Source organism: Bos taurus, chromosome 23 (genome assembly GCF_002263795.3).
Source record: "Bos taurus isolate L1 Dominette 01449 registration number 42190680 breed Hereford chromosome 23, ARS-UCD2.0, whole genome shotgun sequence".
Taxonomy (NCBI): Eukaryota; Metazoa; Chordata; class Mammalia; order Artiodactyla; family Bovidae; genus Bos; species Bos taurus.
Window position 1 is genome coordinate 37,813,207 of NC_037350.1, and position 23,409 is coordinate 37,836,615.

The following is a 23,409-nucleotide window of genomic DNA, read 5'->3' on the forward strand; positions in this document are numbered from 1 at the left end:
CGCCGTCTGTGCCCACACTGTAAATTCGTGGTCTCTTAGCTGCTGCACCCTGGCTGTGTCCTCCTCCTTTTCCACTGAGTTTCCCTCCAGTCGGCATGGGAGGAAGAGATCTCAGGACTAGTTTCTTTCCTCCCTTCTCTGAAAGAAGCCAGATCATTTTACAGTAAAGCTAAGCGTAAGATAAGCAGTTTTAAGGCATCAACGATGCCAAAAGGAAAGCAGGCAAACTTCGAGGGGGTGGTTTTTCTTCCCACTAGCCCTTAGAAGTCTAGCGTGAGCTGGACCTGAACTCCCCTAGAAACGGAATGAACAGAGCTATGGGAAGGGTTGCTCTGAGATCTCCCCCAGATCTCAGGCTTTACAACTTCATTAGTTTGATTTTTTTATGTTTGTAGCAGCTTTACTCATAACTGTCAAAAGTTGGAAGCAAGCATCAAGTACATTTGCTGCTTTTTTATTTATTTGTCCTCTGTAGATTGCTTTGTTAAGTTAAACAGGTTTGCTTCTTTGTTTGCAAAGGTTTAGGGGTTTTGGTGAGGGGATGTTTGTTTTTAATTAGGAAAAGATGAATTCTATGGAATGTCATCTCTGCATCTGTTAATATGACCATATTTTTCCTTTTAATCTGTTAAAAAGCTCATTTGATTATTTTTAAGGAAATATTCTGTTGCTCCATGTCCAGTTCTAACTGTTGCTTCCTGACCTGCATACAAATTTCTCAAGAGGCAGATCAGGTGGTCTGGTATTCCCATCTCTTTTAGAATTTTCCACAGTTTGTTGTGATCCACACAAAGGCTTTGGCATAGTCAATAAAGCAGAAATAGATATTTTTCTGGAACTCTCTTGCTTTTTCCATGATCCAGCGGATGTTGGCAATTTGATCTCTGGTTCCTCTGCCTTTTCTAAAACCAGCTTGAACATCAGGAAGTTCACGGTTCACATATTACTGAAGCCTGGCTTGGAGAATTTTGAGCATTACTTTACTAGCGTGTGACTGATATGCAGAGTACATCATGAGAAACGCTGGACTGGAAGAAGCACAAGCTGGAATCAAGATTGCTGGGAGAAATATCAATAACCTCAGATATGCAAATGACACCACCCTTATGGCAGAAAGTGAAGAGGAACTAAAAAGCCTCTTGATGAAAGTGAAAGAATAAAGTGAAAAAGTTGGCTTAAAGCTCAACATTCAGAAAATGAAGATCATGGCATCCGGTCCCACCACTTCATGGGAAATAGATGGGGAAACAGTGTCAAACTTTATTTTTCTGGGCTCCAAAATCACTGCAGATGGTGACTGCAGCCATGAAATTAAAAGACGCTTACTCCTTGGAAGGAAAGTTATGACCAACCTAGATAGCATATTCAAAAGCAGAGACATTACTTTGCCAACAAAGGTTCGTCTAGTCAAGGCTATGGTTTTTCCTGTGGTCATGTATGGATGTGAGAGTTGGACTGTGAAGAAGGCTGAGCGCCGAAGAATTGATGCTTTTGAACTGCGGTGTTGGAGAAGACTCTTGAGAGTCCCTTGGACTGCAAGGAGATCCAACCAGTCCATTCTGAAGGAGATCAGCCCTGGGATTTCTTTGGAAGGAATGATGCTAAAGCTGAAACTCCAGTACTCTGGCCAGCTCATGTGAAGAGTTGACTGATTGGAAAAGACTCTGATGCTGGGAGGGATTGGGGGCAGGAGGAGAAGGGGACGACAGAGGATGAGATGGCTGGATGGCATCACTGACTCGATGGACGTGAGTCTGGGTGAACTCTGGGAGTTGGTGATGGACAGGGAGGCCTGGCGTGCTGCGATGCATGGGGTTGCAAAGAGTCCGACACGACTGAGCGACTGAATTGAACTGAAGGAAATATTCTAACAGAGTGAACTTGAAAGAAAGTAATCTTGGCCATTATAATACAAGTGTGTTGATTTCATCAGGTCTCTCTTTGAGTGTAAAAAATATCTTTAAGGAACGGATTAGAAATGAAATACGGCAGGGGGATGGTTTCACAGAGTTGAGTGAAGTGAAATAAAGGTGGATACAGGAGCGCTGAGGCCGACTCTGTCGGTAGGGTGGCTTTGGTCATTGTGTCCATGTGTGGCCTCTTTGGCGGGCTTCCCAGGTGGCGCTAGTGGTAAAGAACCCACCTACCAGTGCGGAAGACACACGAGATGTGAGTTTGATCCCTGGGTCGGGAAGATCCCCTGGAGGAGGGGATGGCAACCCCCTCCAGTATTCTTGCCTGGAGAAGCCCACAGACCCGTCCATGGGTCGCAGAGTTGGACACTGACTGAAGCGACTTAGCGTATGTGCATGTGGCCTCTCTGGCAGCTGCCTCCAAATTCCCAGCTCTGGTACTGTTCTTTTTTGTAAGTTCTAAATTGTTCTAACTGTATCTTGGCTGTCCCAACTGATATCCCTACTGACACGTCATGCTTAACATCCAGAACGAGCTCAGTTTCTCTGTCAGAGCTGATTCTCTTCCAGATGTGATGCTATCAGCCTGTGTCATGCCATCGTTAATGACAACTCTTGGATGGAGGTCCTTCTGTCTTCTGAGCTTATATGTAAATATTTCCACCTCTTTCCCTTTCCCCCCTTATATCAAGTTGGTCTCTAAATCTTCCTATTTCTCTGTTTTGTTTCTTCATCTCTCTTTTTCTCATTCTGCACATTCTGTGAGCATCTTCCTTCTTCCTTAGCAGGTGCTCATGAAATGCTAGTGAATGAATAAAAATGAATGAATAAAAGTTGACATCACCCAAGCGCCAAAGCTCTGACTCTTGGTAGTATCAGGAGATCCTGTAAATTTATTTTGGTTTCTTTCTCAAGGAAACTGCAGCCATCTCTCTCCCTCTTAAAGCTAGACAGACATCTAGTTATCTTTGAAAGCAGCAATGCGACTTTTGTCCCACATCCTAATGTGTTGTTTTAAAAACCATAGCTGATGCAGTGAATAATGCAGCTGGCTTTGGGTTCAGCGGAGTGGATAAGAATGGAAACTTCTCTTGGGATCTGCTTTCTAACCTAAACATCTGGAAAATTGAGGTGAGTGTATCATGCTTGTGAATGACGCTGCCGTTGTGAGTAAAGCAAACGGTGTGCTGTGAGTGTGGTATACACGGGAGGTCCTTGTTAGTGTCCGAGAAAAAGCCCCTTTCAGGGAATCCTGGCTCCAGCAGTCTCTGAAACACTCTGTCAGAACTTTTTTCCCTATATATATATATTTTATGGTACCTACTTTCTTGGCAGTATTAGTGGTTCTAGTAGTAATAATGATACATGGAAAATCTTTTTGTTGTTTACGCTCCTGTTGTACCAACTAGAAAGTACAGATGTCATTTTCTCTTGGTGACAGTGTCCTTTCTGCAGAGACCAGACTAGCGCTTGTATTGCCAGTGTTCTCTGAGGTTCCTTTCCACGATGCATCTGCTTTAAGAATTGCAACAGTGCGCAGCTTTAAGGCCTCTAGAATTAGAGTGTTTTCTCTTTCACTAGCTTTGTTCTTGGACCACAGTTCTCGGTATTATCATTTCCATCTCTAGAGGTGATCTCTGTGGGGCCACATCCTTCTTGATCTCCTCCGTGTTGTCATCCCTCAGAGCTGAAAGGACTGCCAAGCCTCTGGCCCTTTTCCTCCTTGCAGCTAGAGGGCACGATTCTCAACGTGCAGAAGTGCTGGTTCTCCAGCCAAGACACTCATGACTGCTGTTGGCTATGGCACTGGAGAGTCTAGGCAGAAAGAGGAGCTCCGTGTAGGGCAGGAAGCCCAGGAGGTGGAGACTGACCCCCTGCTGCCCACATTTGGTGGGCATCCCCCACCCACTGGGAGGCCCGGGGGACGGCCTCCACCTTCTTGACACCTGGGGCTTCTCTTCATTTGAATGGACATGATCCAGCCTCCAGAACAACCCCTCTCTCTTGTTTTTCTATCTAGATGATGTCAGAGAGCGATGTGTTAGGACTTTCCTCCCTTTTCCCACTGAAATTCTTCTCGTCCTCAAAACTGTCAGACCCCGGCTGGCTACTTGGGCATGCTGAGGGTAAATGGGCTTTCAGAGTGGGTCCCCTGGATTTCCGGCTGCCCGCCAACCCCTCCACTGTGGCCCTGAAGACAGAGACCTCTCACTGTGGGCATGTGTTCTGGGTGATGCTGAGTCATGTATTTATGATGAAAGAAGTGGAGCTGATATACAGCCAGGAGCTAAGTAGAACCGCCAAGGAAGTCTGATTTAATTTAGGCACTTTTGGCTCTGTGAGGATAGCATTTTTTAGCCATGGACGATGGCTAAATGGATAAATAAAACTCCCTAGGACAGCGGCCCCCAACCTTTTGGCACCAGGGACCAGCTCCGTGGAAGACAGTTTTCTCCCGGACCAGGGGTGGGGAACGGTTTTAGGATGATTCAAGCTTGTTGCATCTATTGTGCACTTCATATCTATTGTTATTACATCGGCTCCACCTCAGATCATCCGGCATTAGATCCTGGAGGTTGGAGACCCCTGCCTTAGGGTGTTGAAACTAGAAGTTCATAGTACAGAAACCTGTCCGTCCATCACGGATGCGTTCTCCCTCTTCCTCCATTCCTTCCAAACATATTACATTAGGCCAACGTGTGGCCTAAGATTTTATGGTTGAAACAGAAAACAGGGACATCTACATTTTCCAACTTTATTAGGAATTCTAGGCCTTAAATGTTTGCTATGTGCTTTCTACAACCAGCCTTTATTAAATTTTTTTTTTTTTAATTAGAAAACCCAATTGAAGACTTATTTTGGAATCTTTCTGCATGGTTGATCTACCTGTGTCATGCCGGCAAGAGTGATATTTTGTTTTCTTTTCTGTATTGTGACTCCTTCGTGCGTGAAATCTCCTTACTATTCTAGATACAATTGGAAGCGTTTGAACCTGTATAGCTACTTGCAGAATAACTGCACCAGACTGACCTAGTTTACGGCTGGCCCCAGAGTGAAACGATGGCAACTGAATTCAAGGTGTCTCTGGAAGGGCTCTGAATTCACAGGATGAAGCTTTTCCTGTGGCAAATCCCATTTTAGAGGGTTTAGTTTTAAAATTCAGATGAATTGGGTTTTGTGTTTAACCAGAATGGAAGGAAAACCCACAAAACATTCTTTTGGTCATCCTATAATTTGAAAATAGATTTTGAGAGAAATTGAGACTCTGCGAGCCAAGTTTTAGTTGCAAAGGAAATCTTGGGAAGCCCATAAAGTCTGACTGTGTACAGCGGAGCAGCTGAGCTGCCCGAGCCAGTTGTCACCGTGGAAATAGCACATCTAGTCTGTCGCCAGGGAAATTCTGGGGAGGACTTTCCGTTTCTGGGGATATTTAAAGCTAATGATAGGTGTTATTTTCTCCTTTCTAGACTGCCACAAGTTTCAAAATGTACGTAGAAAACTGGAATATTCAGACAGCTACTTGGCTAAAGCGGTAAGGAAAACAAAAACGACCTTGTTACTCATGGCGCTGGGATATGTTTAGATGGGCAGCGTTAGGTGAACAGCCGTAGTCTGCTGGGTCATGTCAGCTGGCACTTTGGTTTGGTATTAACATCTATGCTGTGTCAACAAAAAAGTAGGAAGAATTTGAGAAGGTCACAATGTAGTATATTAATTTCACTGTACCAAATACTTGCTAATGCCATTCCTGTGTACCAGCAATCCTCGTACCAATCCCAGGAAGTGATGGTACTTATCTCCATTTTACAGATGAGGAAAGTGAGGCACAGAGGGCTGTGTCACTTGCCAGTCACACAGCTAAGGAGTAATAAATATGAGGCCAGTGCATCTCCAGAGCCAGGCTCTTAACCTCTGTGATGTGCTGCTGCCTACCTAGAGGACAGTCTATTGCTCAGGGGTCAAGGAGGGTCAATGTCAGCATCATGTCACGGAAGACTGCTGTTTATTTTATCTGTAGCATTGAAAACTTTGTGGTACCCCCCCACATGTTGATGCTTTTTAACTTTGTATTTTTGGTATTTCTCTGTCCTTTTGTTTTTCTACACATTCCAAAATTAGAAATATTACTTCTTATGGAACTAATGACATGCTGTCCTCAAAGCAGCAGACTCTAGCTCATGAATATTCCTATTACATGAGTGCAGAGAGAGTATAAAAATATTAAACTGTCAGTTCTACTGTTTTTGATAAGTAGCATTTTCCGTCTTGTTAAAACACTGGGGTCAAAGAAGAGACAAAGGATAACAGTTCTACCAAAGTAAACTCATGCAATTCATCTGAATATGTACGTTTTGAAAATTTGCCCTTAAGTTATTGCTTTTAATTTTCTGAATCAGTTTAGCATAAACCTCTATTTCTGCCTATTGAATGACCCCAATGTATTGATAATCCTATAGTCTCCACTAGGAGCTTGTTCTACATAAACATTTTTTATGTGAACATATATATAAAAAGTGAAATATTTTTAAAAAATCACTTTAGAAAATGGAATGTTTCATTCATTCAAGAAGGTCCAGAGAGGTAAGAAACACACACCCATGCAAAGTACCTCTCATTTCAAGAAGAAATATTTCACATGGAATTCCACGCTTGTTTCTTTCCTCAGATGCATTCCCTTTCTTCCCATAAAGAGACAGCCGTGACCCTTAGTTTGGTTTTAGCTTGGTTACTTTTGACTGTTGGGATTTATTTTCATCTGGGCTGTCTCATTTAGGAAGCCATGTAGTTGCTCCCCAGGGTACCACTGCCAATCTATAGACTGGATTTGGGAGGAAGTCCCCTGTCACTTCGTTTTAATAAACAACCAAGAAGCCAGAGATCTGCAGGGTTTTTACTGGCAGTTCCTGGATTCTCATAACGCCCTCGCTCTTTAAGGCAAATTCATGGGTTGGAATCCAGTGGACGCTGAGAACTGAAGAGGCCCTGTAACTGATGTGTTGATTTTGTGCTGGAGTCATGGCCAAGAGAGATGAGAAGGCTGCCGTGGTTTTGTTTTTTTTTTTTTTTAAGGTGGCATTGGGGCCAGTGCGGAAAGTAAATGAATTCCACTAAATGAGGACCCTTATCTGGTTCTAAATGTTTTAGAGCCAATGGCACTTTTCCAGTCTGGAAGATCCCCTAGAGAAGGAAATGGCAACCCACTCCAGTATTCTTTCCTGGGAAATCCCATGAATAAAGGAGCTTGGCGGGCTATAGTCCTTGGGAGTCACAAAAGAGTCGGACACGACTCTTAGTGTTTAAGAAAACTAGAGTTCAAGGCTGCTTGGACTACACTGCAAGTCCCTGACGAGGGTTAGGCAGGCATGCCATCAATGGATCATCAAGTGATTTCTGCATGATTGGATCCAAAAAGATGCAGGTGTCAGTAAAAATTCCTGATATGTTTGACCTGTGGCTCATTGTACCTTCCTGTCTTCAGTGTGTGCTATGAGCGGGTTCCCTGGTACCCCACAGTGCTGACCTTCATCCTGTCTGCCTTATGGCACGGTGTCTACCCTGGGTACTACTTCACCTTCTTAACTGGAATCCTGGTCACTCTAGCAGCCAGAACGGTAAGCTTCCTCTGGTTATGGGGTCTTCTCGTTAGTAATCAGATGACTGTGTGTGTGTTGTCTTTTAGGTCCCAGCAGGTTGGGGACCATGGTGGGAGTGATGTTTTGAGAAATCAACAGATGTCTTCCCATTAGAGAAATATTTCAGTATATAGGAACTTATGGTCATAAAATGGTTAACTACTTCATTTTCATATTACTTACAGGGAGTGTTTGCAAAACAAAAGGACTTTTAGGAACAATGTTTAGTACCTTAAGAGATGAAAATATTTTTAATCATTAAAGGCTACTAATTACAGGTGACTATCGTTATTCATCCATGGAGATTCCATAAAACTTCATTTTGCTTATACTATACATAATGTCCTTTTCATAATCTTTCACCTAAAAATAATTTGATCTCTGAGGAACTGTAAAAATTGCAGCCACAGGAACTGTTCTCTTAAAGATTTCTCTAACCTCTCGTGTTTGATCCAATTTAAGTTTGTGTAAAGTCCTTTGTGAATTTTATAAATTTAGTTCTCTAGGTTTTAGGAGTAGCCTTCAGTTTGTCCTAGACTGTTCCTGTGATTTGCTGGCTGCAGAGCAAGAATAATAATAATTCTGCAGAGCAGAACTATAAAATGTCCTCAAAAATGAAGTGAACATGTACAAAAGTAATTACAAGTCAGTGTATTCTGTCAAATACAGAGCTTTTAATGAGATTTGTTGAGCTGGTATTTTAGACGTGGGTTTAGGAGCCCCAACAAAGCTATTCACTCTCATTTTTTTTAAATATGTTTATGGAGTGCCTCCTTGCATGCCAAGTGCTGTGATGGGTATTGGAGGAAAAAATGGAGAACAGAAGGGATGTGGTCCCTACTCTGGTCTACTGGGAATAGAGACGTAACATCTAGTGTAAACGGGAAACATCTCATATAAATGGATAACATCTTCCTGTTTGTTCAGTGGAGAAAGTGGGTAGAGTAGGATTTCTTTCCCATTTCTTTTAGCTGTTGACTCATTCTTGAATTCATCTGTTCGATGAGTATTTCAGGAGCCCTTTTATGTGTTAGCAGGTGCTGGGCTACTGCAGTGAACAAAAGTTCTTCACCCATGGAGTTCTTATTAGCTTGGCCAAAAAGTTCACAACTTAAGCACTTGTAGAAAAATTTGTATGCACCTTTTTAGCTGACCCAATATTTTATTTATATAAATGTTTGTTGTGTGAACAAGATGGATAATTGATCATTCTGATTAGCACAGTTTAAAGTTTCATAGCAACCCAGTTCAGTATTGTTGCCTGGGAAATCCCATGGACAGAGGAGCCTGGCTCGGCTCCAGTCCATGGGGGTCGCAAAAGAGTTGGACATGACTTAGTGACTAAATAAGAACAATAAAAGTATATATTGTACATACTTGTGCGGTGAAAGCAAGCATTTTCTTTTTTCCCATTCATATACCAACTTGGGTCATAAAACTAAAAAACAGATGGAAAGACAAAGGCTAGAATTTTGTTTATACATTCAGAGTATTATTTCTTAAAACGTCTTTTGTTCAGTTGATCTTAATTGGTATAAAAGCATTGACTTATTGGGTTGGCCCAAAAATTTGTTCGAGGTTTTCTGTAACATCTTTTTGGAAAAGCCCAAATGAACTTTTGGGCCAACCCAGTATATAAAGTCTGTCCGGTGACCTTGGAACGTTTTCCACAAATGAGTCAGATAAGAGATGGAGAGAGGGTTGATGGAACAGTGTTTCCATTCCCCTCCCTGCCGAAGGGAGAATGAACTCAAACAGTCATGAGGTGTCTCAGGCCCAGGAAGTTACTTAATAAAATCTCTTATGTGCTTCTCAGTACTGCCCATGGATGGACCTCCAGCCTCTGTCTAGAGGACCTTAGAGCCAAGGAAGAGTCCTTGCTGACCTGCCTTTAAACCAGCCATTGTTTCAACTCTGTCTTTGGTTCTGGCATCTGGAAATCGGGTGTCTTTCTGAAACCAAATCTGTGTCCAAAGACCTACAAATCCTTTGACACCCAGCATTTTTCATCTCAAAGAGTTCTGTTTCCTTGTCTGTAAAATGGGCATGATGATGCTTACATGATAGCCTTGTTGGGAGAATCAGAGATGATACCCATAAAGAATTTGCACAGACTTGGCATACCGTAAACACTCAATAAATGGTAGCTCTCATTATTACACTATTATATTTCACCGTTATTTAAAGGAAATAAGACACAGTGCAGAGACTTTTCTACAAGGATATACATCACAGAATTGTTTACAAAGTTTCCCATAATTAAAATTGTGTCAGATTAATATTGACATAGAAAAAAGTTCATGCTGTGTTGCTAAATGAAAAAACAGGCTAACCATCTAGTGATGCCATTGGAAATGTAAACATGAATATGTATGAATAGAAGAGAGACTTGAAAGGGTTTTTCAACAATGCTTTTCTTGGGGAGATGTTAAAAAAAAATCTGACTGCTTAGTTGTTCTTTAAACATTTTTCTACAGTGAAGGGATGTGTACTTTTTAAAAACAACAAAACGATAATGGTAATTTTGGTTGAAAATAGAACTCAGATGGTTGGTAGTTTTTATCTCCTGTGTTCCTGAAGTATACTACATGCATGCATGGAATAAAAGTTTTTATTTTTTGCACCCCGCCCCCCAACTTCCTTGGTGAGCAGGTGAGGAAAAACTACAGACATTACTTCCTTTCTTCAAAAGCCCTCAAGGCGGTTTATGACATAGTCACCTGGGCTGTCACTCAGCTGGCCGTCTCTTACACGGTGGCCCCCTTCGTTATGTTGGCCGTGGAACCCACCATCAGCTTATATAAGTAAGTTTCGCTTGCTCACGATTGCTCTGTAGAAAATTTGTCTGGTAACCTCTGTGTTTGGCTTAGGAGCTGGTGAGCTGAATCAGCCAGTACTGAGTTTCTATGTGCGGTTTCAATGGGAAAATGTCTAGAGAAGGCTTTAGGAGGAAGTGTCTGTCCTGGAGATGCTAACAGACAGTAACGCAGATGGGGCAGAGTGCCCTTGAACCATTCCTAAAGTAAGTAAGGGATGCTTATGGTAGCGAATTCCGAAGGCATGTGTCTGGATTACAAGCTCAGAGGGTGAGTTCACTGCCCTTACCTGTTTTTCCTGGGGTTAGGCTCTTTTGGAGGCCTTGGGGCACCCCAGGAGGGACAGAAGCAGGCAGGAGCTGGATTCACCCCACAGACGAGGCCTTTAGGGAAAGGATGTCAGGCCCTTCTATTCAAACACCAGCCCTCCAGCTGAACCGCAAACCTCTTCTTGATTACTTTTATTGTCTCACTCCTCTGTTGAATTAGCCATATTTCTCTACTCTCAGAGAAGTGGCTGTGTGACCTCTGGCAAGTTATTAACCTCTTTTACCTGTGTTTTGTCAACTGTAAAATGAAGGCAAGAATAGAATTCATCTCAAAACACCTTTGTCAGGATTGAATGAGGCAGACATGCAAAGGGCTCAGCCCAGTGTAGTCTGTACTCGATAAATACTGACTTGCATCGTTTACTGATTTGCAGGAACTTTTGTAGGTTAAGTTTGGGCCACAGCTACAGTCAGAAAAGTGGCTTGGGAATAAACATGCAAACGTGCCTTATTGTATATCAGAGACTGTACACACCAGTTAGGAATGACCAAAGATACTCTCACTGCTCAGTCCAGGTATCAGTGTCTAGATGTAGGATTCTTTTTTTTCAGGTTGAAGTCTGTTTCTGTAATTCCAGTTAGGTCGTAGGCGTTATGTCCAGATAGCATGGAAGTTAAACTGGTTTATATACAGACTTTTCTAGACAAGGGATGCAGGAATAGTGGGAAAAGAATTATAATCTTCAGCCAAAAAACCCTCAGTTCAGCTGCTACAGAGGTAGGAGCCATGAGCTGTCCCACTTGCGCTCGGCTTCCTCTTTCCAGAGGTGCCCCCCCTCTAAGCCTGCACCATCTCAGTTTTACCTCCTGTGCCCCCTCCCTCCGAGCAGCCCCACTTGCTCACAGCTCTGTTTTCTTTTCCCTTATCTGAGTACTTCCCTGGTGGGTGTCTGCCTGCAGTGCGGAAGACCTGGGTTCGATCCCTGGGTTGGGAAGATCCCCTGGAGAAGGAAATGGCAACCCCCTCCAGTATTCTTGCCTGGAGAATCCCATGGATGGAGGAGCCTGGTGGGCTACAGTCCACGGGGTTGCAAAGAGTTGGACACGACTGAGCGACTTCACTTTCACTTTATCTGAGTGCCCTCCAGCCAGCATTTGCCCTTTATCATCTTGTACATTTTAACACTCTCTGAAGCAGCCTTTAGGCCCAGTCCAGCTATCCTCCTGGGCTGTCCAAGTTTTGGGCTTGGGTGCTAATTGTCTTTGTTAGTGCTCAGGTTACATAAACTCTCATAAGTTTTGAGGTGTCTGCTTCTAACTGGTAACCCTGGGCTCTTTCCCCCGTTTTCTTTGGAGAGAGGAAAGAGGAGAGAGCTGCTAGTGAGGAGATGACCTTTTATAAAGAAGTGGAACTGTGAGATAAACAAGGAATTATGTTAAACAGGTTATTTTTTTTTTAAACAGGCATCAAGACACATTGATTTGCATTCCGAAGTCAGATGCCTGGGGCTGAGGGTTCCCCCAGTGTTTGGAAAATCTAAGTTACTATGCAGATAAAGAAACAGGAACTGGGGAGAGGCGAAACATACCCACCCCAGCCCTGGCATTTTAAGCGTATGATGTTGCTAGATGCAATATTTTTTTTCCAGGAATATGTGTGTCATATTATAGCAGAAGTGCCTGTATTTAACTCAATATCATTTAATCGATCCCTGGGTCGTAACGATGCTCTGGTGAAGGGCATGGCAACTCACTTCAGTATTTTTGCCTGGAGAACCCCATGGACCGAAGAGCCTGGCAGGCTGCAGTCCATAGGGTTGCACAGACACAACTGAAGCGACTTAGCACAGAACGGCATGCTAGGCACTGCTCTAGAAGCTGGGACTGGGATGGTGAACAAAAGAGAGAGCTCATTCCTACTTCCGTGGAGGAGATCGCTTGATAGAAGTGATAGGAAATAATTGACAGATTTATAAATATCCACGAAGATCAGACCCTTGAGTGAATGGTCTGGAGATTTTGTACCATGTAACATGTACATGGTGCGTGTAACAGGAATCTGACTCTTGAGAGAAAGCAGCGTTGAGCTTTCTTTCCTGGAGGCTGCAGCAGGGGAGTGTGAAGCAGGTAGAGAGTGTGTAGGGATGCTGAGCGGGGCGGATGGAGCACTGTGGGCTGTGCTGCAAACCCTGGGAGCAGCACAGAGAAGCTCCATTGTAATAGGAAGAAGCCCTGAGAAACACGAGTGTGGGAAGACTGTAGAACCAATCCAAAGTAGAGCAGTGAGCTGAGGAGAGAATGGTAGGTATCACTATCCCTGTTTATTATTTATGGCCATGGAGGCTCAGAGAGGGTGAGTAATTTAACAGGTGTCACACAGCAAAACCCAAGTTTCACTTGCAAAGTTTTTTTTTTTTTTAAACAGCAAGAGGAGGAGTGCAGTCACTAAAAATTTCTGTAGGAGAAAATACTTTGGAAGAATGTTATCACTTGGGAGTCACACACAAGTGGTGATTTGTTTGTGATCACATGCATTTAACCAACTAAGCATGCCAAATTCTATTTGTAGGCAGGAGCTTTAGGAAAGAAATCATTATCAGGCCAGATCACTCTCAGGAGATTTCCATTTCTTTTTAAAAACAACCTACTTTACTTAAAACGCACACAAACCTTTGTTTAGAGTGAAATTGACATTTCTGTCACTTTTGTCAGTTTCAAGTAATTCAGCCTAAGTGGTACAGTGTTTTCCTCCTTGCTTATGTATACCATCTAAATTCCCTACCTAGGTCAGCTCTGTCCAGTAGAAGTTTCTACAGAGACTGAAATGCCATCCAGTAGGGTGGCCACCGAGCTTTTGAAATGTGTCCAATGTTCTTGGCTGGAGAATCCCAGGGACGGGGGAGCCTGGTGGGCTGCCGTCTATGGCGTCGCACAGAGTTGGACACGACTGAAGCGACGTAGCAGCAGCAGTGTGACTGAGAAACAGTTTTCAACTTAAAATTCAAAGTAATTAAAATTAGATTAACAGCTGCATAGATGTTGCCAATGGCTATTATAGATTGCCTCTCAAAAGTGTTTTCAGAATCTTTTTAAAACAATTCTTTTTCAGAAACTCGTAGGAGACTCTCTGAATCTGGCAGAAGAAATTAATGGACATGGGCCTGGCCAGATCTGTTCCTCTCTAGGGGGTAATTTCAGTAGCTGGAGATGACTGGCAGTCGTATGCAAATCCATTTCTCAGGATACCCTTCCTTGATTGACATTTAAGTGTGAGACGGGCTTTGTTTTTCTGTCTCGTCACTTTTCAATCTGTAGCGACTGAAAATCCTGCTTTAGTCTAATTTTTTCCCTTGTAGTTGTAAGTGAGCCCCAAGTGAACATTTGACTGTGTTATGAAAGAACTTGTGTCTCCACAAACACGACAGAGTGGAAGGATTTGCGCTCACTTCCCCTCAGGAAATCACCAAAATCACAACCAAGTGCTGAACAGCCTTCCACCGAAGACACTGGAATCTACCCCACATGATATATTCAAAGACAATGAAGGAGCCACACGAGACGGTAGGAGGGGTGCTTTCACAACACAGTCAAAGCCCATGTCCACCAGGTGGGCAGCCCATAGGCTGCAAGGTAATTATATCACAGAGGTTCCCTCACAAGATGGAGTGCTGAGCCCCACCTCACGCTCCCCAGCATGAAGGTCCAGCCCTGCAAGGAGGGACTCCAGAGCATTTGGCCTTGAAGGTCAGTGGGACTGAGTACAGGACTGGAGCTCCACGGGACTGGGGGAGACAGAGTCCACTCTTGGAGGGCACAGACAAGGTTTTGTGCCCCTGGGAGCCAGCCCAGAGTAGTAAACGCCATAGGAGCTGAGACTGGACCTCCTGTGGGTCCTAGAGGCTCTCCTGTGGCAACAGGGGTTGGCTGCGGCTCACTGGGCTGGAGGAAGGGTAAGGACAGTGGCGGCAGAAGCCCCCAGAGAATACTGACCTCTCCCAGAGGTCGCCATTTTGGCATCAAGACCTGGCTGTAACCAACGACCTACAGCTCCAGTACTGGAATGCCTCAGACAGACAGACAGCAGGCCATGAACACCGCCCCACCCGTCAGCAGCCATACTGAGGTCACCTGGTCCTTATGTGAGGCTCTCAGTTGTCCGACCCTTTCCAAGTCCATGGACTGTAGCCCGCCAAGGTTATAGACTCCTCTGTCCATGGGATTCTCCAGGCAAGAATACTGGAGTGGGTTGCCATTCTCTTCTCCAGGGGATCTTCACGACCCAGGGATGGAACCCCAGTCTCCTGAACTGCAGGCAGATTCTTTACCGTCTGAGCCACCAGGGAAGTCTCAGCCACACAGCCACCTCTAAACACACCCCTTGACACAATGCTAACCAATGCCAGACCACTTTACCTGCCTCCTGAGAAACCTGTATGCAGGTAATGAAGCAACAGTTAGAACCAAATATGGAAAAATGGACTGGTTCCCAACTGGGAAAGGAGCATGTCAAGATGTATATTGTCACCTGCTTATTTAACTTATATGCAGAGTACATCATGAGAAACGCTGGGCTGGATGAAGCACATGCTGGAATCAAGATTGCCTGGAGAAATATCAATAACCTCAGATATGCAGAAAGCACCACCCTTATGGCAGAAAGTGAAGAGGAACTAAAGAGCCTCTTGATGAAAGTGAAAGAGGAGACTGAAAAAGCTGGCTTAAAACTCGACATTCAAAAAATGAATGTGACTTCATGGAAAACAGATGGGGAAACAATGGAAACAGTGACAGACTTTATTTCTTCGGCTCCAAAATCACTGCAGGTGGTGACTGCAGCCATGAAATTAAAAGACACTTGCTCTTTGGAAGAAAAGCTATGACTAACCTAGACAGCATATTAAAAAGCAGAGACATCACTTTGCCAACAAAGGTCCATGTAGTCAAAGCTATGGTTTTTCCAGTAGTCATGTATGGATGTGAGAGTTGGACTGTGAAGAAAACTGAGCACTGAAGAACTGATGCTTTTGAACTGTGCTGTTGGAGAAGACTCTTGAGAGTCCCTTGGACTGCAAGGAGATCCACCAGTCCATCCTAGAGGAAATCAGTCCTGAATATTCTTTGGAAGGACTGATGTTGAAGCTGAAATACTTTGGCCACCTGATGCGAAGAACTGACTCATTGGGAAAGACCCTGATGCTGGCAGAGATTGAAGGTAGGAAGAGAAGGGGACGACAGAGGATGCCATCCAATGATGAGTCGAATGGTATCACTGACTCGATGGACATGAGTTTGAGCAAGCCCTGGGAGTTGGTGATGGACACGGAAGCCTGGCGTGCTGCAGTCCATGGGGTTGCAGAGTCGAACACAACTGAACTGACAAGATCCTGACCACCTGAATGACAAGACCCAGCTCCACCCACAAGGAAACCTGCACAAACCTCAGGACCAAAGTCAGCCACTAGAGGGCAGACATGAGAAGAGAAGCTATGATCCTCAGGCCTAAAGCAAAGAAAGATGACAGACAAAATTCAGTTAGTAGAAGGAAAGAAATAAGATCAGAGCAGAAATAGAGATGAATAATGGAAAAAAACTAAAAGCTTTTTCTTTAAGAATGTAAACAAGATTGATGAATGTTAGCCAGACTCATCAAGAATAAAAGGGAGAGAACTCAAATCAATAAAATCAGGAATGAAAAAGGAGAAGTTAAACTGACACTACAGAAATATAAAGGATCTTAAAAGACTACTACAAACAACTGATGCTGCTAAGTTGCTTCAGTCGTGTCCGACTCTGTGCGACCCCAGAGACGGCAGCCCACCAGGCTCCCCTGTCCCCGGGATTCTCCAGGCAAGAGCACTGGAGTGGGTTGCCATTTCCTTCTCCAATGCATGAAAGTGAAAAGGGAAAGTGAAGTCACTCAGTCGTGTTCAACTCTTAGCGACCCCATGGACTGCAGCCTACCAGGCTCCTCCATCCATGGGATTTTCCAGGCAAGAGTACTGGAGTGGGGTGCCATTGCCTTCTCCACACAAACAACTATATGCCAATAAAATGGACAATCTAGAAGAAATGGCTGAATTCTTAGAAAGGTGCAACCTTCCAAGACTGAACCAAGAGGAAAGAAAACAAACCTGTTCAATTTCAAGTACTGAAATTGAAACAGTGATTAAAAAATCTTCCAACAAATAAAAGTTCAAGACCAGATGACTTCACGGGCAAATTCTGTCAAACATTTAGAGAGGAGTTAACAACAATCCTTCTGAAACTCTCCCCAAAAAATTGCAGAGGAAGGAACCCTAATGTGTGTTGCAGCACTGTTTACAGTAGCCAAGATATGGAAGCAACACAAACATCCATCAACAGATGAATGGATAAAGAAGATGTGGTACACACACACACACACACACACACTTCTGAGGAGGGCATGGCAACCCACTCCAGTGTTTGTGCCTGGAGAATCCCCATGGACAGAGGAGCCTGGTGGACTATACTCCATGGGGTTGCAAAGAGTCAGACATAATGAGCAACTAAGCACATTACTCACCCATAAAAAGAATGGAATACAGTGGTGGTCAGTTCTTTTCATTTGTAAAAAAAAAAAAAAAAAGAATGGAATAATGCCATTTGCAGCAACATGGACGGACCTAGAGATCGTCATACTCAGTGAAATAAGCCAGACAAAGGCAAATACCATATCCCCCACATGTGGAATCTGATTTTTAAAAAATGATACAAATGAACTTATGGACTTATTATGAAGTCGAAACAGACTTACAGATATTGAAAACAAACTTATGGTTACCAAAGGGGTAATGTGGGGGTATGGAGGCTAAATCAGGGGCTTGGGGTTAACGAACACATACTACTATATATAAGATAGGTAACCAACAAGGACCTACTATATGGCCCAAGGAACTCTACTCAATATTCTGTGATAATCTATATAAGGACAGAATAAGAATGAATATATGTATAACTGAATCACTTTTTCACACATTTGAAACTAACACATTGTAAATCAACTATAATCCAATAAAAAAAAAGAATGAAGTTGTCTTAGTTCAGGCTTCTATGACTAAATACTATAGACTAGGTGACTTAAAACAACAGACTTTTTTTTTCCTTTACAGTAGCGGAAGTTGGGAAGGTCAAGATCAAGGTGCCAGCAGATTTGGTTTCCAATGAGAGCTCTTTCTGGCTTGCAGAAGTCTTCCTTCTTGCTGTGTCCTCACATAGCAGAGAGAGAGACTGATGGAGACAGGGACAGCGAAAAAGATGGGTTGAGGGACAGTGAGAAGGATACAGAGACAGCTCACACTCTATTTCCTGTTATTTTCTAATAAACACACTAATCATGGGGACCCCACCCTCATGGCCTCTTCTAAAACAAATCACCTCCCTAAGGCTACTTCTTCCAATACCATCACATTGGAAGTTGGGGTTTCAACATATGTATTCAAGGAGGACAGAAATATTTAGTCTAGGAGCAGAACCCTTCTCTGAAATCATTTTCAAAAGCAAAATCTAAGTTGTCTTTAACTAGATAATGCTTACTAAATTCAGTGTATAAGAATGTTAGAATTTGTGTAGGAGTTTCTGTAGATAGCAAGCTCCTTGAGAGGAGGACTGTGCCCTATTCATCTGTATATCTGGACACCTAGTTCAGTGCCAGAACACTATACAAATGTTAACTGAGTTCTTCCATAATAAAAAAGATGAAGGGTTCTTTAACACTGGAGAGAGGTATGGAATGTCAAAATAGGTTACTAAACCTTCCTGGGAGGTTGCAAAGGAAATTTTAACCCCTTGACTTCCAGAATACTTGATTGTAATCTAACAACGGCTTCAGGGTAGATTTGACCACATGTAAATGATTCAGGCAAAAGGTAAAAACAAAGTCTGTTTTAGGAGAGCAGACTTTGAAAGCTGGAATGGCCTATGCCTCAGATGTGCCTCAGAGAAGGCAATGGCACCCCACTCCAGTACTCTTGCCTGGAAAATCCCATGGATGGAGGAGCCTGGTGGGCTGCAGTCCATGGGGTCGAGAAGAGTCAGACACGACTGAGTGACTTCACTTTCACTTTTCACTTTCATGCATTGGAGAAGGAAATGGCAACCCACTCCAGTGTTCTTGCCTGGAGAATCCCAGGGATGGGGGAGCCTGGTGGGCTGCCGTCTATGGGGTCACACAGAGTCGGACACAACTGAAGTGACTTAGCAGTAGCAGCAGATGTGCCTGTGAGATGTGAGAATCCCAGTTTATACTTGCAGAGCCAGTGTTTCCTTGTTGAACCGTTTTTCACTCTCAATAATGTCCTGGTTTAAATAGTAAGTCAGATGACCACTCACCTGTGGCTGTTCACCCCTCTGCTGGCCAGATTGCTACTATTCTGTCTGTACTGGTCTTTTCCATTCCCAGAAGAAGGGATGGAGTCTGTGTGTTTTTGTAGATCCCAGTTTAATCCTTCCTACATTCTAGGTGGGTTTCCCCAGTAGATCAGTGGTAAAGAATCCCCTGTGATGCAGGAGATGCGGGTTTGATCCCTGGGTCGGGAAGATCCCCTGGAGGAGGAAATGGCAACCCACTCCAGTATTCTTGCCTGAAAAATTCCATGGACAGAGGAGCCTGGTGGGCTACAGTCCATGGGGTCTCAAAGATGACTGAGCAGCGGAGCGCACACACACACTACATACTTATTGAAAGAAGAAAAGGTATGCTTGCTTCTGCTGGAGCTCTTGACTATTCTGTTGACCCGACCTTATTATCACAGAAGCTGGGAGATGAGATGTAAATCAGTTGTGGGTCTCCTGCCCCTTAACATTATTTTCTTCTGCTCTTCAAAAAGCCTTGGAGAAACGGAAAGTTCAGTTTTTCCAAATGGATATACAGCAATCATATAAAAGCTGTTCCTGATTACTTCATTCATTGATGTGTACAGATTTATTGAACATCTGCACTGTGCCCAGTCCCACACTTAGGCTGTGAGTCCACAGACCTCAAAAGCAAAACGTGTTCTAGTTTGGATGAAAATTATTGAGTCATGGGGTAGGCTTTTGAAATCTGGACTCTTTGGGCTCATAATGTCTACAAGAACCCCTGACACTTAGTGGAGCACATTGGCTAAAGTGTCAGTTGCTTTTGTGTTAGGGGAGCATAGGGTAGGGCTTAAATTTGCATTCCATGCATCCTTATACTTTTAATATGGTGAGTTTCTAGCTGTGGGGTTAATGCTCTTGATCTGCTTATAACATCAGTGGGATATTACCACGTGTCTGTCTGCAGACGGGCTAGTTCATTTGCTCTGCCCAGCTCTGAGGTTTTGGTCCATCCTTGGCCTGCTCAGCCACTGTAGGGAGTTATCTGTGGAGTAGATCAAGGCAAGCCTGAGGGCGGTTAGGTCTGCCAGCGCCAAAGGAGGATGTAATTGCTTCATGTGACATTTCCCTTGTATATCCTCATTTGAAATACGTGTATGTTTCTTCCTAGGTCTATGTACTTTTACTTACACATCATCAGTCTCCTGATCATTCTATTCCTGCCAATCAAACCACAAGCTCATAATCAAAGGTGGCCTCAGACTCTGAACTCTCTTAATAAAAAAATGGATTGATACCTCCACCAAAAAAAAAAAAATGCTGAACACTTAAGACTGCAAATCATTGGACAGACAAGATAAAGACTCCAGAGTTCTCCAGTGACTTAGAGGCGATGTTTACATGCATTTTTTTCTTGTTTTTGTTTTTTAAGTGCAGGGAGTATTTTTATAAAGCCTTTTTGTACCATTAAATCAGCCATGCCCAGTTGATTTCATATTTTATAGGACATTTTAGTGGCATGGAGGTATGTGGAGAAAGTGCCAGAACTTGCAGAGACAATGCATTCTGGGCATCTGGGTCTTTGTTTTTCTGGCATGATCTCCAGCCCCTGAAATCTGAATATTGGGAACCTGAATGTCTGCTCCCAAAGTGAGAAGGGGAAGCTGAGATGACTTGTCTTCCAGAATACACCCAAGATGGCTGTGCCTTGGGAAGCCCCCAATCCTTTGACTTGTGACATTACTGTTCTCAAACACATTAACTACACTCAGAAGACTTCCGGGGAGGAACTGTGTGAAGGGAGGTCTGCAGAATACTGAAAACTCGATGTGCCAAGATCACCAACGTGAACGGACACCTGTATGGACTTGAAGTCAGGCATGTGCCCTGAAGGCGGCTGTGTTTTCTTCCCCCGCCCCCGAGGGATGTAACCTTCTTCTGCAATGAGCCAAGATTGAAAATCAGAAAGTCTCCTGTCCAGGTACAAAGAGGTCTCAGAGGGGTTACAGTTCCCCATTGCACAAGTACATGCCTTCCACTTACCCACACATGGTCCTGAGAAAACACCCAAATTTCACACTATGAAGGCAGGAGGATACCTTTTTGTAATTTTTTAAAAAATAAAGTTACATTGAAGTTTGGGAAGAAAAGGCAGACATTTCTCTCCTCTTCCCTCACATCTTGGGAGTGTTCATGATCATGGCCATGGTGTTCACTTGGGCTGGTTTCCATTTTTCAGTTTCAAAGCTGATTAAATTTGACATTGTTTGAGTTGAATCATCCTGCCTGAAAGCAGATTTAAAATGGTTTTCTTTTCTTTCCTGTCTTTGTCATGAATGTGCTATGGCTCCTTTGGGAAACTTCTGCTAGGTGATATTCTATGTGGGAGAAGGAAATGTGGTATTAAATGTTATGGAAAATAATAATGATAAAACATGCTATGATGTATTTTCAATCAAAACCCTTGGGAGGAGAGAATTTGTTCAAATAAAATGGTAAAAAGTTTCTTACTAAATGAATACTGTATTTCTATATAAAGGAAATATTTCTGAAAAACATTGCGTATTGTGTCAGTAGCATCTTGCCATTCTGAAGCATGTGTGTGCATTTTGCATGTGTGTGTGTGTGAACAAATGTGTACAAACTTAAAGGTCTTACTTGCTTAAAATTTGAGCATGATGTGCTCCATCTATACTTTATGTCAAGTGCTTGGGTGGTTTTGGTTTTTGGTTGGATTTCTGATCTTCATCCCCCTAAGTGCAGATAGGATTAACTTCCTGTTATAGATGAGCAAACAGTCAGGAAGATGGTTGCTACCTGCCCCATAGTCACAGACGTCATGGTTGAGCTACGATTGGAATTCACGGTGGTCCCAGGAAGGGTGCTGGCCATGGGATCTTTCCATGCTGGTGCTTCTCTTTGGACAATGAAATGTGAAATGATGTTCTTGTTCCTTAAAGAGTCCAGGGTGGCCCTGTGCTGCTCAGAGCCTAAGCTCTAGTCCTGATGTGAGACAGTGGAAGTTAAGAAGTAGCACATTTGGGCCAGGGTAGGAAGCTCACGCCAATTTAACCAGGTAACTTCTGGGACTTCCCTGGTGGCTCAGATGATAAAGAATCTGCCTGCAATGCAGGAGATCTGGTTTTGATCCCTGGATCAGCAAGATCCCCTGGCAAAGGGAATGGCAACCCACTCCAGTATTCTTGCCTGGAGAATCCCATGCACAGAGGAACCTGGTGGGCTACAGTCCATGGGGTCGCAAAGAGTTGGACACGACTGAGTGACTAAACATTTCTTTCAATCTTCTAGCAACCCTTCTTAGTGTCCTGAAAGGAATCTTAGTGGATGCAGGGGAAAAAGGTAGGTGCCTAACATCTGTCAGTCTGCCTCCAACAGGAATATTTTGAGGTACAAGACCAAAATGCATAATCTTGTACACTAGCAAAAATGGTCTATATCACCATTGGCATGGAGTGTGTGGAATAATCCATCTTACAATGAAATCCTTGAACTTGCAATGTGATTTATGTCTAGGTTTCACTGTATTTTAAGTGTCTTCATTTCTGAGAGAAGAACTTTGGTGGTGAGAGGAGAGTTTATCGTCTCTCTGCTTTGCAGGGACTCTGCCAACCCCTGAGTCCTAGGCAAGTGGGGACCACTGGTCCCCTAAGTGACCCACCCAGAATCAACTATTCATTATAGAATAAAGTCAAGACTATGGACTGGGCTTATAGATTGTCTGTGTCAGACAGTGCTAGATCCTGGGACAAGTTTTTGATACTATGAGGCTTTACTCAGTAATAAAAGGATAACACATTGAAGAGTGATTCATACCTCCCCCCGCCCCGCGCCCCCCAAGAACATTTACCCATAGAAAAAAATTTCAATTTAGGACCCATATTTAGATAGAAGATGAGGACTGTTTCTATCGCCGTAGAGTTCCTAGTTTTTAGGTATGACCTAAATCAAACCCTTTGTGATTATACAGTGGAAGTGACAAATAGATTCAAGGGATTAGATCTGATCAAGTGCCTGAAGAACTATGGAAAACCATCTTCAAGAAAAAGAAGTGCAACAAGGCAAAATGGTTGTCTGAGGAGGCCTTACAAATAGCTGAGAAAAGAAGATAAGCGAAAGGCAAAGGAGAGAGTTCACCTTCTTAAATGAACAATGCAAAGAAAGAAGAAAACAACAGAACTGGAAAAACTAGAGATCTCTTCAAGAAAATCAGATACCAAGGAAACATTTCATGCAAAGATGGGCACAATAAAGGACAGAAATGGTATGGACCTAACACAAGCAGAAGATATTAAGAAGAGGGGGGGAAGAATACACAGAAGAACTGTACAAAAAAGATCTTCATGACCCAGATAACTACAATGCTGTGACCACTCACCTAGAGCCAGGACATGCTGGAGTGTGAAGTCAAGTGGACCTTAGGAAGCGTCACTATGAACAAAGC

General features: G+C 43.4%; 1 protein-coding gene across 6 annotated transcripts in view; it reads left to right on the forward strand.

Moving 5' to 3' along the window:
- Positions 1–21,505, forward strand: part of MBOAT1 (membrane bound O-acyltransferase domain containing 1) — a 110,819-nt gene extending 89,314 nt beyond the window's left edge. For 3 of the 6 annotated variants that reach the window (XM_024983699.2, XM_059880422.1, XM_059880423.1), the window contains 5 exons: positions 2,941–3,044; positions 5,381–5,445; positions 7,393–7,525; positions 10,199–10,350; positions 20,119–21,505. In XM_024983699.2, coding sequence (XP_024839467.1) covers positions 2,941–3,044; positions 5,381–5,445; positions 7,393–7,525; positions 10,199–10,350; positions 20,119–20,242 — 578 coding nt within the window. In that variant the 3' untranslated portion in view covers positions 20,243–21,505. The other 3 variants (NM_001192857.1, XM_024983700.2, XM_024983702.2) reach the window with 3 other exon arrangements.
- Positions 21,506–23,409: the final 1,904 nt, after the last annotated feature.